The 12,517-nt window shown below is 41.4% G+C and overlaps 1 protein-coding gene across 1 annotated transcript in view; it reads left to right on the top strand.

Moving 5' to 3' along the window:
- LOC135546763 (leucine zipper protein 2-like) overlaps positions 1-12,517 on the top strand; it is a 195,853-nt gene that overhangs the window by 170,734 nt on the left and 12,602 nt on the right. The window contains exons 8-10 of the mRNA XM_064975403.1: positions 5,149-5,223; positions 6,568-6,735; positions 10,182-10,289. Of these exons, the coding sequence (XP_064831475.1) occupies positions 5,149-5,223; positions 6,568-6,735; positions 10,182-10,289 (351 nt within the window). The remainder of the gene's footprint in view (positions 1-5,148; positions 5,224-6,567; positions 6,736-10,181; positions 10,290-12,517) is intronic.

Genomic DNA, 12,517 nt, shown 5'->3' with positions numbered 1-12,517 from the left:
GGGGTAGGCAAGAGAATGGTCATGGACAGGCAAAAGGTCAACACCAGTTCAGAGTTCCAGAGGTACAGAATGGCAGGCAGGCTCGAGGTTATGGCAGGCAAGAATGGAGTCCAGAAAAACAGGCAAAGGTCAAAACCGGGAGGACTAGTAAAAGATAAATCGAAAAGCAGGTGCATGGTGGAAAACACACTGGTTGACTTGAACATATAAGACGAACTGGCACAGAGAGACAGGAAACATAGGGATAAATGCACTGGGGAAATTAAGCGACACCTGGAGAGGATGGAGACAATCACAAGGACAGGCGAAACAGATCAGGGCGTGACAGGTTTCAATGGGAGAGCCTTCCCAGCAAACCAAAATTGGTTCTGTGAAAGTTCCCAGAACATACTTTAGGTCGTGTTTCTTGGCCCAAGCAAGTCTCTTCTTCTTATTGATGTCCTTTAGTAGTGATGTCTTTGCAGAAAATTGACCATGAAGGCCTGATTCACACAGTCTCCTCTGAACAGTTGATGGTGAGATGTGTCTGTTACTTGAACTTTGTGAAGCATTTATTTTGGGCTGCAATTTCTGGTAACTATAATGAACTGGGTCTTCCATTTCTGTGGTGGTCCTCATGAGAGCCAGTTTCATCATCAGCTCTGGATGGTTTTTGTGACTGCACTTGAAGTAACTTTCAAAGTTTTAGAATTTTTCTGGATTAACTGAACTTCATGTCTTAAAGTAATGTTGGACTATTGTTTCTCTTTGCTTATTTGATCTGTTCTTGCCATAACATGGACTTGGTCTTTTACCAAATATAGCAATCTTCTGTGTACCCCTCTACCTTGTCCCAACACAACTGTTTGGCTCAAATGCATAAAGAGGGGAAAAAATTCCACAAATTAACTTTTAAGTAGGCACACCTGTTAATTGAAATGCATTACATGCTGCTGGTTGAGAGAATGCCAAGAGTGTGCAAAGCTGTCATCAAGGCAAAGCGTGGCTATTTGAATAATCTCAAATCTCAAATATTTGATTTTTTTAAACATATTTTTGGTTACTACAGTACATTATTCCATATGTGTTAATTCATAGTTTCGATGTCTTCAATATTATTCTACAATGTGTAAAATAAAGAAAGAACACCTACTCATTCATGGGTTTAAAACTGGTAATGAATATTGACATTTTCAAATTACGTCTGTATAGCCACGTAAAAAGAAAACAGCCTTCATTGCATCTACAGCTGATATGTTTACAGCATTACAATAACCCCACATGTTATGTAACTGTAGGCTACATACCATTGCTGAAAGAACCATTACCAGCATCTCATGTATGTTTGTGGTGATGTGTTTAGAACCCCATTTCTTCCCTGGCTGAATATTGACCAGCGATGTTTAATAATAATAAGACTATCCATTTGAAATGAGAGCTTTTAGAATTCCTCTATATGTTCTGTCCAATTACCTTGAAAAGGGCCGCTTTGAACCATTTGTAAGCACTTCAGTATCCACTTTCTCCTCTATATTCTTCAGAGCAATTTAGTGTAGGAAGCAATGAATACCTCTGCCTTTTCAATCGTCATTTGATATGAGGAAATGATATACCAGCCTTTATACCTGTGATTAAAGAACTGCTTCGGAAAGTTTTATTACATTCGTTTCCCTCTCAAACACAGTCGGACAGCTACAAATGGCTTTGTGTGATAGTCTCACTTCCCCATAATATAGAAATACCTCAGCGGAGTAAATTGATTCCTTGATTTCCGTGCAAGCGGTTCGTTCTGAGTTACAGTTCCGTCCATGACTGTGCTCTGCAAGCAGCCCACTGCAATAACAAAACGAAACTACTGCAATGCCTCATTCAAGAGACTGACTTGCTACATCTCAGTGATGCCTTCAATGGCACAGCAGTTAATGACCTTGCTCGCTCACTGACACCTGGAAACAACTTGACAATAGTACAGCCACATAGAGATTATATTTTATACCAAAATGTATTTAGCCAATAGTTTTTCTGTTGACGGATGCTGGACAACAGAGATGATTGCCTGTCAAAAAAAACGGCTAAGATGTCTGCCTTTGTACGTTTGCAACTTGCACTAAAATAAATTGAGTTGAGTTGAGATTTTGACTAACAAAATCGGGCAATGAGGAATGCGTATGTGTTTTTTATACGTCTCTGTGAGTGTACTTCCTCTGGGTTTTTTTACCATGTGAAGACCAATTAAAAAATTAGGACTATTTCTTCTATTTGATCGGATCAATTGAGTGTTCTCGGCAGCACTCTGGATTTGAGTATTTCACTTTTACACAATGTTGCTAATGCAACACCCAACATGTAAATGTACTACAAAGGAGGGTGTAAACCAACCTTGTCACATAATCAACATAACACAGGTGCATTCCTATTCAAATGAAAACCAGCCACTATGACAGTTCAAAGCGCCTTTACAATGCCAATGACAGTTGAAACATGAAATCAGGTGTAAGCATCCTTGTATGATCTAGGCACGAGCAGGAAACTACAGGATACATTCAGACTCTAGACAACTCAGAATGGTTACGCAGTCTTAGAAGAAAAAGGTGCTATATGGAACCTTAAAGTTTAAAAAACATTTTTGGTCCCAGGTAGAACTCTTTTGGTTTCCATGTAGAACCTTTTCCACAGAGAGTTGGAATCCAAAAGGGTTCTACTTGAAACCAAAAAGGGTTAGACCTGGAAGATGGGTTAAATGGAATAGTAACTGAACTGTACAATGACTGTAGGCCAACCTCTCACATGTAGCCAAATATAAAATTAACTTGTGCAAAATGAACTATTTCTTGCAAATGTTAATTTTGTCTCGGGAACAGGAGTGGAGACATATTTAATCAAATCGAATACAACAGGTGTAGGTAGACCTTACCGTGAAATGCTTACAAGCCCTTAACCAACAATACAGTTTTAAGAAAATAGAGTTAAGGAAATATTAACAAAATAAACTGAAGTAAAAAAAAAAAGTAAAACAATAAAATAACAATAACGAGTCTATATACAGGGGGTACCGTTACTGAGTTAATGTGCGAGGGTACAGGTTAGTCGAGGTAATTGACGTAGGTTTTACATGTAGGTAGGGGTAAAGATTATAAACAGTGAGTAGCAGCAGTGTAAAAACAAAGGGGGGGGAGTCAATGCAAATAGTCCGGGTGGCCATTTGATTAATTAATCAGCAGTCTTATGGATTGGGGGTAGAATCGGAGCCTTTTGGACCTAGACTTGGTGCTCCGGTACCGCTTGCTGTGCGGTAGCAGAGAGAACAGTCCATGACTTGTGTGACTGGAGTCTTTGACAATTTTTGAGGCCTTCCTCTGACACCGCCTAGTATAGAGGACCTGGATGGCTGGAAGCTTGGCCCCAGTGATGTACTGGGCCGTACGAAGTACCCTCTGTAGTGCCTTTACGGTCCAATGCTGAGCAGTTGACATACCAGGCGGTGATGTGACCGATCAGGATGTTCTCGATGGTGCAGCTGTAAAACTTTTTGAGGATCTGGGGACCCATGCCAAATCTTTCAGTCTCCTGAGGGGAAGGGGTAGGGGAAGATACATCACATAACATTATGCATCCAAGACAAACTGCAATCTTATCAGAAACATGTTGGATCATTTTCACAGCCTTCATTTCCTTAAAATCAGTGAAACCGATGTTCTTTAGCATGGGAATATTCATTCCCCTGTTCTATGATTTTCTCCCTGGTCCCTAAACGTTGAGTAATAAGTAGCCTCCCAAATCTCTGAAATGATAAGCAGAAACATATCTATGTAGACTTTTTTTAAATCCTGCACCCCTATGAAAAAATCTTTTTGCCGTCCCTGGACATATTTTAGTACATTTTCGGTTGTAGTCTGATGTAGCATGTATATTATGTACACCAAGCACCAAGCCAGAATACACTCCACATCGCCATAATAGCCATAGGTCTTATGGGAACAGATACCCCCACATATAATCTCCTACACATATTCATGGACAAACATTTAGACCTGAGCTTTTTCCATGGGTCTTGACACTGTTTGTGCCAGAAGACGTTGACCTTGTAATTTGCGAACGTATGCCTGTACAGTATATCTTTCTAAGAGCCCTATAAAAAGCGCACCATAAACTTTCACAATGTGAAGTCCATCACCCGGGCCGTTTTACACACCCTCTCTGTAAATCCCCTCCTATTAAGCGTGTCCTCCCACCCTGATGAGTTCCTCAATATTGTAATGAGTCCTTCTAGAATCGGGAGTCAATTCATTTGAACTCAGACAATTCACATAATGAATCAGCTTACATTTGTTCACAGGGCGAATAAAAATAAGCCTTTTTGAAATGTCCAATTTATGGATGGAATTTTAATTGAGTTGAGATAGAGTTGACCTCCTCCTGCTCTCGAGCACTCTTGATGGTTTTACTGGTGCCATTTCTTTCATTGACAAGATCAAACCGTTGGTGAGGCGCCATCTTGTTTTAGTCGAGACGGTCTTGAATACATCCAGGTTTGATCCCTTTCCTCCACCTTATCCTTCTATAGCATGTAACCCTAAAGTATGCACTACACATTGAGCTGCTTTTGAGGATAAAGTGTCTAGCAGTCTATAGCTTGGCTTACAGTTACCACATCATACAGGGATAAGTTGTGGATATGTTTTATATTAAGTTAAACGCAGAAGGGTATTGGTATTCCTAAAAGCCCGACTGTAGGCTACATCTTCAGTCTGTTGGACTCAAACTGTTGGAATACTGGAACTTGAAATTGCACAAATATTCTGCCTTTTTCACGGATTGTAAAAAAAGGTAGTTTTGTGATATATCAGTTAATTAAAGTACCATTCATTATCCCAATTCACCTTATTGCTCAAACAGTTTGGTATGTACTGCAATTGAGCCATGTGGAATCAAATCTTCTTGATTCTGTCGTGTTTTTCATGTAGGCTTTTGGGGTAATACCTTCGATTTCAGCCAAAAGTGAAGACCCACACAGAGCAAGTCTTACACTTAGCCTTAGTAAGCGCCTCTGACTGAAGTGACCGCCTAATCTATATTCAGTAGTCAAGACACGGTAGGTTAGGAAATTGCTGTGTTTGCAAGAGTGCAACAGTTCAATTGTTTCAGCTCAAGTATCTCGTCTTTCCACAGGGACAGCAGCTAATGGATCTGGAGCACAAGTTGACCATTGCCAAAGAAGAGTTGGAAAAGGCCTCACTGGACAAGGTGGATGTCATTAAACTTTTACTTCATCGTAATCCATCACTTTTTCGTCTTTCACTTTGATATGTTGCCGTTTCTTGTTTGTATTGTGTTTCTCCTCTTCATTTCTCCTCGGGGGTAATGTTCTCGGTCTGACCTGTTGAAGTGCTTTGCGATGGCAAAAATTTTGAGAGGTGCTTTTATGTATTTATTGCATTTTATTGATTTATTTACCCCACTTTTCTCCCCAATTTCGCGATATCCAATTGGTAGTTAATCTTGTCTCATTGCTGCAACTCCCGCACGGACTCGGGAGAGGCGAAGGTCGAGAGCCGTGCGTCCTCCGAAACACAACCCAGCCGAGCCGCACTGCTTCTTGACACAATGCCCGCTTAACCCGGAAGACAACCACACCAATGTGTCTGTGGGTCTCCCGGTCGCGGCCAGCTGCGGCAGAGCCTGGACATGAACCCAGAATCTCTAGTGGCACAGCTAGCACTTTGATGCTGTGCCTTAGACCAGGGAGAGTACACTTATGCCCTACAGTTTTCTCTGCTTTATTTATATTTATGGATGCTTCGGAGAAGGAGCTTCGATGTGCCATTCTACAGTAGGTGTAGGGATGGATGCATAATTGTGGAATGGCTGGTGACCAAAAAGCTCCTGAACAGCTTCTACTCCCAAGTCTTAAGACTGCTGAACAGTTAATCAAATGGCTACCTGGACAATGTTTCTATTGATCCCCTTTATTATTGCACTGACTCTCTTGCACTGGCTCTATGCACACTCACTAGACTCTACTCACCCATACTACACTGACACTCCAAACGCACACTACATACGCTAACACACACATGCGTATTGAAGCCAGACACTCACACATAGACGCACTTTCACACTCTTCACATACGCCGCTGCTACTCTGTTTATGATCTATCCTGTTTGTCTAGTCACTTTTACCCCTACCTATATATACACAGTGTATTACCTCAATTACCTCAACTACCCCGCACCCCTGCACATTGACTCAGTGCTCATACTTCTTGTATATCGCCTCGTTATTGTTATTTTATTGTGTTACTATTTCCTTTTTTATTTAGCAAATATTTGTCTTGCTTTAACCACATTTTTGGGAATGTTCTCATAAGTAAACATTTCAGGGTGACGTTGTATTCGGCGCATGTTACCAATCAAATTTGATTTGATAACGGTTACATTTTATCAGTGGGTGGATATACAATAATTGGTGTGTAATTGAGGGAATTGTCAAATGAATGTAGAAGGGGAAGCCCCAGTGATTTTTATTTACTGTTACCATGGATGGATGGTCAAAGACTCATATCTGCATGCCTCTGTTTCTTGGAACAGGAGTCTCAGTTGAAGGCACTGAAGGACACAGTGCACATCTGCTTCTCTGCTGTTCTGCACAACCAGCATACCAGCAGCCACAGGTTCCCCGCCACCCCCACCCACTTGTTCAGATACTCCTCACTCGTCAACAGCTCCAGAGTCACCTTTCAGCAGCCACACGCCAAGGTAATGCACACTCTGACTCACACTCAATGGGCATAAACTTTGCAGCAGATGATCAATTTAGATTTCCGGGGTGACAATCACAGAGCCAAGTACCGATTTCTCAACCAAATGCCCCTAGTGACACTCTCTGGAGAGGAGACGTTCCGAACATAATTACAACTAAAGACAATAGTCGGGGCAAATAGGATTGCAGAAGTTGCTCAAAATAATAACATGTCCAAATACAGCAGGCATTTGTGTAACTTATGTTACTCTTCACACTCTATTGCCAGGAAAATAAGACCCAATTATTTTTCACTGTAAGGGTGTGCGATCGGGCTCTTGTTTTCAATAAAAAAAAAATATAATTAAATGTGACACTTTCTTTTGTTGAATGTCTTTCAAAGTTCTCTTCATACAGCAGTTAACAAAAGGCCAAGGACTTAATCCCCTGAGACAAACCAAGGGTGACAGCGGTAAGGGAAAAGTTATCTAGTGAAAACAGGATTAGAACTATGGAGGACTAACCTGGGGAACCTCTATATGCAAGTTTTCATTAACAAAAACGGTCACTATGATAGAGTGCACAGTGAAACACCAACTAGCCACAATAACTCAAAGTTGGATATGTTGGGAGTGATTGTATAGATAAGAGCAGTAAGCATTTATTTTGAGGGGCGCTATTAGTAACTAGCGTACAGGAATGACAGCTGATTTGTTATACTGACACCTGGCTGTCACTAAGATTAGTTGGGTAAGTACTGTCACAAGAGATAGGCCTAACATCCTCCACCCACCCAAAAAAGGATGATAAGAAAAATAAATATGAATTGTAATGGAGTAGGTTTCTAGATCATTGGTAGCTTATCATTAGTAGCTTTCCACAATAAATAGAAAAGTGATTTACCTCTATAAAGAATATAAATAAATACTCTGCCCAATCATATGTAAGCAAAATTTGTCAGCAGCATTGCAAAGAGGATGAACCCTTTGAGGGCATAGATTTTGTTTTTAAGAAAAAAAAAGATGTGTCTTTTTCACATGAAACCCGAAATTGAGCTCAATTCTTCCATCACATTAATCTGTTCTGAACTACACCTCATTCACTTTATTTATACGCTGTGCAAAGTCATGTTGGACCTAATCACAGGTTATATCAGTCAACCACTGCAGTCATATCAAAATCAGAATATCGAAGTCAATCATAGCTGTGTTGTAGTTTCTTATCGGCCCTGATCCTAGTGAGCAATCCTGTTTCTAAGAGGCTTTTCTCCATGATGCAGTCAGAAGTCATTCTGCCTCTCGGTGTGTTGGGTGTCAAGCTAAGAGCCTTGACATTAGCTATGTGCCACCCAGAGGACTCTACAGCTCTTTCAGAGAACGCTCCAATACCCCTCCACACAGAAGCACCACATAAAACAAGAAATGTAATGGCCACTTTATTTCCAAAGATATAAACTATAGTCAATGTTCACAACGGCAGAAGATGACTCCATTACAGCCGATGTGAGTGAATTGTGCTGGGCCTCGTCTCATATTCCAAGCGGGGGTTGAGGGTGGGGTGTGAAGGAGGGTAGCGGGTCTGACAAAAGGAAAGACGACAGAGGGAAAACATAAGTATAGGTGCCAGGGACCTGCTTATGCAAATCAAGATTTTACCTCTCACTTGATTAGCATCCACGTAGCTCCACTCCATCCTGTGCAGCCCCTTTGGCCATCCGCTGCTATATCCACGGATACTGTCTGCGGCGTGAATCAAAGATGGTTCTCCTCCCTGTAAAGATGACTAGTCCTCCCCATCTGTTGTTGCTGTCTGTTCAATGTGAAGGGGCCCACGTCTAATATAAAATCACTGTCAAAGATGGACAAAAAATGGGGACCACTGACAACCGTAACACCACCCCACATTTCGCTTGTCGATTTGCCATGCGGTGTTTCCTCCTTTTCTTGTGAGGACAACTCTAATGGACTCGATATGCTAAGGCAAGCCGGGCCTCTTACAAATGTAACCAAATGTATTCCATTAGCCCTTTCATGGCCCAGTCTCCATTGCATATTTGGTTATCTATTAGGTATTTAATAGAAATGAATAGCTACTAAACACATTCTGTTGGACATGCTGATATTTGTTAGTATGCCCGACTAGCCCAACGGGGGCCATTATTGTCTGTGATCAAAGGGCAATTATTTTGCACAGAAAACAATATAATGTTACATCATTGAAATGAGAAAGGTTTAAAAGCCTACCATTATTTCCTCTACAGCTTCACAAAATATAATGCTTATGCAGGCACTCTGATGCTAACGCCCTCTTGCTGTCTTTGGATTCCAAAGTGGTTAAGATCTGGGATATTTGTGTGTACCAGCTACCCTCTCAGCATTATGTTTGGTATTTGAGTTCCTAAACATAATGGGCCTTAAGCTCCACTAAACAACCATTACTAGATAAGACTCCAGTCTTTGGCTGCAGACACAATCCCCTGCCGGTGAAAGATTCATTAGTGAGAGGTTGCCGGGATCAGCAAGATCAGGGTGGAAGTCTCTTCCTATTTAACAGGCCTAGGGAGGAAGCCAAGTCTTGCGGTGGTGATAGCATGCAATTTTCATCAAAGTAATTGAAGATGATGTGTGGAATGTGGATTCTGTGGAATGCTTGGGGCAGTAATTTACTGCCGGAGGAAAAATCGGGATCTTTATTTGCTGGCTTCCTCTCTGAACATCCCTTTTGACTTGTTGATGGATTCTCCAGATGAAATCAGTTGCAGGGGTAAACAGAGTTTATTTTTGGTATTATTATTTTTTTTACAGTGTAGAGAAGTATTGCTATGGCCAGAACACATTGGATCTCTAAAAATATGCAACATTCATTTGAATGAGTTTAAATCTCTCTTTTAACGAAGTCCATGAGATGGACAGGATTAATTCATGCAGATTGAAAGGGAAGTGGCACGGAGTGAAGTATTCAAGAAAACTATGTCAAATGTTTTGGTTGATTTGCGTAGGATCTCTGCAATTTGCATATTTCTGTCTATTTGAAATGTTATTGTTTTTTTTGTTCATATTTCAGTTCAGATCTCTGTGCTGTGAGACCTGTTCAGAGAACAGAACCATCCGTGCATGAATTACGAAAGACATGGCATCTCTTGTGTTCCTTGAGTAGCAGGACCGTTGGGTGCAGAAAGCCATTTCATCAGCCCCCATAGCTTTTTGTGAAGTGAAATCATATCTAATTTTTAAAAATCTATTTTTCTCTATGGACAGTGGCTGTGGTATAAGCAAAATGAAAATACACCGGGCTGTCCAGTTCAATGAAAAACAAACCACTTTAAATCTCTTGTCATGGTCTATTTCTACAGAGCTACACTATGTGTCATGGCTTATACAAACCTTACCCATACCTGTCATGTTCCACCTTCCATATTTAGAATTCCTAAACAACTCCTTTTTCCGCACTTCTTTTCTCGCAGGATATCCCGAAGGTTCAGAGAATCATCATGGCCAGTAAATCGCCTGCGAACATTGGGGTAATGAGGAGAGAAAGTAATCCCGGAGTCAAGGCCTGCCAGATGGAAAAGGTGAGCCTTTGGACTAATTAAATTGTAATAGCCCATTTGTGACCCTCAGGCCCCAATCCAGCAGCTTCATCTGTTCATTAAATTCATTTTAATCCTTCAATCTTTTACCCCAAAACGGTTATGATGCCTGGACAAGGAAGCCGAATATGACTGCCCAACTCTATTGGATTGGGCGGCAGGGAAGGGACAGTTCCAGGGAGAAATGTTCTTCTTGACTTGTGATTATCAATAACCATGACAGAAATGAGGCGGAGGGACACTGGGGAGATACAGTGCACTGTCCAGAGGGATCCTTTCCAGACAGAAAATTACCCTCTATGGAGAAACGTGTCAAAAAGATAGTCCCTTAATGAATCCGTGCCAAAAACAATGTTCGCTCCTGTCGTGTTATTGATGATATAATTTTGGCAGCGCCGTAAAAGGGGAAATCCTGCTGCAAAGAGACGTGTCCCCCAAGGACACCGTCAAGACACCGTCAAGACACCGTCAAGACACCGTCAAGAGATTAGAAATGAGTTATGACAGTTGAAAACAACTGTTATAATGCGCTATAAGTATACATCAAGGCATGATAAATGCATGCGTAAGGCATCGTGTGTGTGTGTGTGTGTGGGCGCGCACGCCTCATAGAAAGTGTTACCATGTGTTCTCTTACAATGTGCACATTTAGAAATTGTTTTACTGCAATCCTTAAATCTCCTCTTTATAGGCAGCTTCACCAACCACCCTTAGCACTTTTAATAGTCCTGTATCATACACAATTAATGAGCTTGGGGATTTCAAAATGGTGTTGTGAAACAACTATGATCTCTTTTTAGGATCCTTCTCGCCAGTCAAAGTTTGAGTTTAAGAACATGCATTCCAACATAGTTTAACAGCAAAAGATGCCTAGGGCAATAAACATTTTTGCACATCATGTTTATCCAAACAGACAATTAATTCACCAAATTATGTGATGATTTCAGTGAAGCGATGAGTGTTTTCCAGAGTGCTCAAAGCTCTGCACACAGGTAATGTCGTAAGATGTATTTGTACTAACCTAATCAGCTTCAATGGACAGTTGTGTTGGCTGGTATAGTCGGTCAGGCTAGTGTTAGAGACATATCAGATATTGGAGAATTGAAAAAAAAGACCAGAAGACTAGAATAATTGGTTTTACTGACCGGCTTCAGCCAAAACATGTTCTGTAGGTGTTATGTTATTAGGTCTTATTTACTATCCCCTTGTGTCTTTTCTGGGGATCTCATTTGTGACCGACCACCTGGATTTGGTCCGACAGTGCATTCGGGAAGTATTCAGTCTCCTTGACTTCTTCAACATTTTGTTACATTACAGCCTTATTCTAAAATGGATTAAAAACAAATCCCTCATCAATCGGCACACAATACCCCATCATGACAAAATAAAAACATGTTATTAAAAGTAATAATCTGAAATATCACATTTACATAAGTATTCAGACCATTTACTCAGTACTTTGTTGAAGCACCTTTGGCAGTGATTACAGTCTTCTTGGGTAGGATGCTACAAGCCTGGCACAACTGTATTTGGGGAGTTTCTGCCATTCTTCTCTGCAGATGGGGAGCAATGCTGCACAGATATTTTCAGGTCTATCCAGAGATGTTAGATTGGGTTCAAGTCTGGGCTCTGGCTGGGCCACTCAAGGACATTCAGAGTCTTGTCCCGAAGCCACTCCTGTGTTGTCTTGGCTGTACGCTAAGGGTCGCTCTCCTGTTGGAATGTCAACCTTCGCCCCAGTCTGAGATCCTGAGCGCTTTCATCAAGGATCTCTCTGTACTTTCTTCTGTTCATCTTTCTCTCAATTTTGACTGGTCTGCCAGTCCCTGCAGCTGAAAAACATCCCCACAGCATGATGCTGCCACCACCATGCTTCACCGTAGGGATGGTGCCAGGTTTCTTCCAGACGTGACACTTGCATTCAGGCCAAAGAGTTCAATCTTGGTTTATCAGACCAGAGAATCTTGGTTTCTCGTGGTCTGAGAGTCTTTAGGTGCCTTTTGGCAAACTCCAAGCGGGCTGTCATGTGCTTTTTACTGAGGAGTGGCTTCCGTCTGGCCACTCTAGTATAAAGACCTGATTGGTGGAGTGCTGCAGAGATGGTTGTCCTTCTGGAAGATTATCCCATCTCCATAAAGGAACTCTGGAGCTCCTTCAGAGTGACCATCGGGTTCTTGGTCACCTCCCAGACCAAGGCCCTTCTCCACCAA

Source organism: Oncorhynchus masou, chromosome 1 (genome assembly GCF_036934945.1).
Source record: "Oncorhynchus masou masou isolate Uvic2021 chromosome 1, UVic_Omas_1.1, whole genome shotgun sequence".
Lineage (NCBI taxonomy): Eukaryota > Metazoa > Chordata > Actinopteri > Salmoniformes > Salmonidae > Oncorhynchus > Oncorhynchus masou.
The sequence above is the reverse complement of the archived record's forward strand: the minus strand, read 5'-3'. Positions and strand labels throughout refer to the sequence as shown.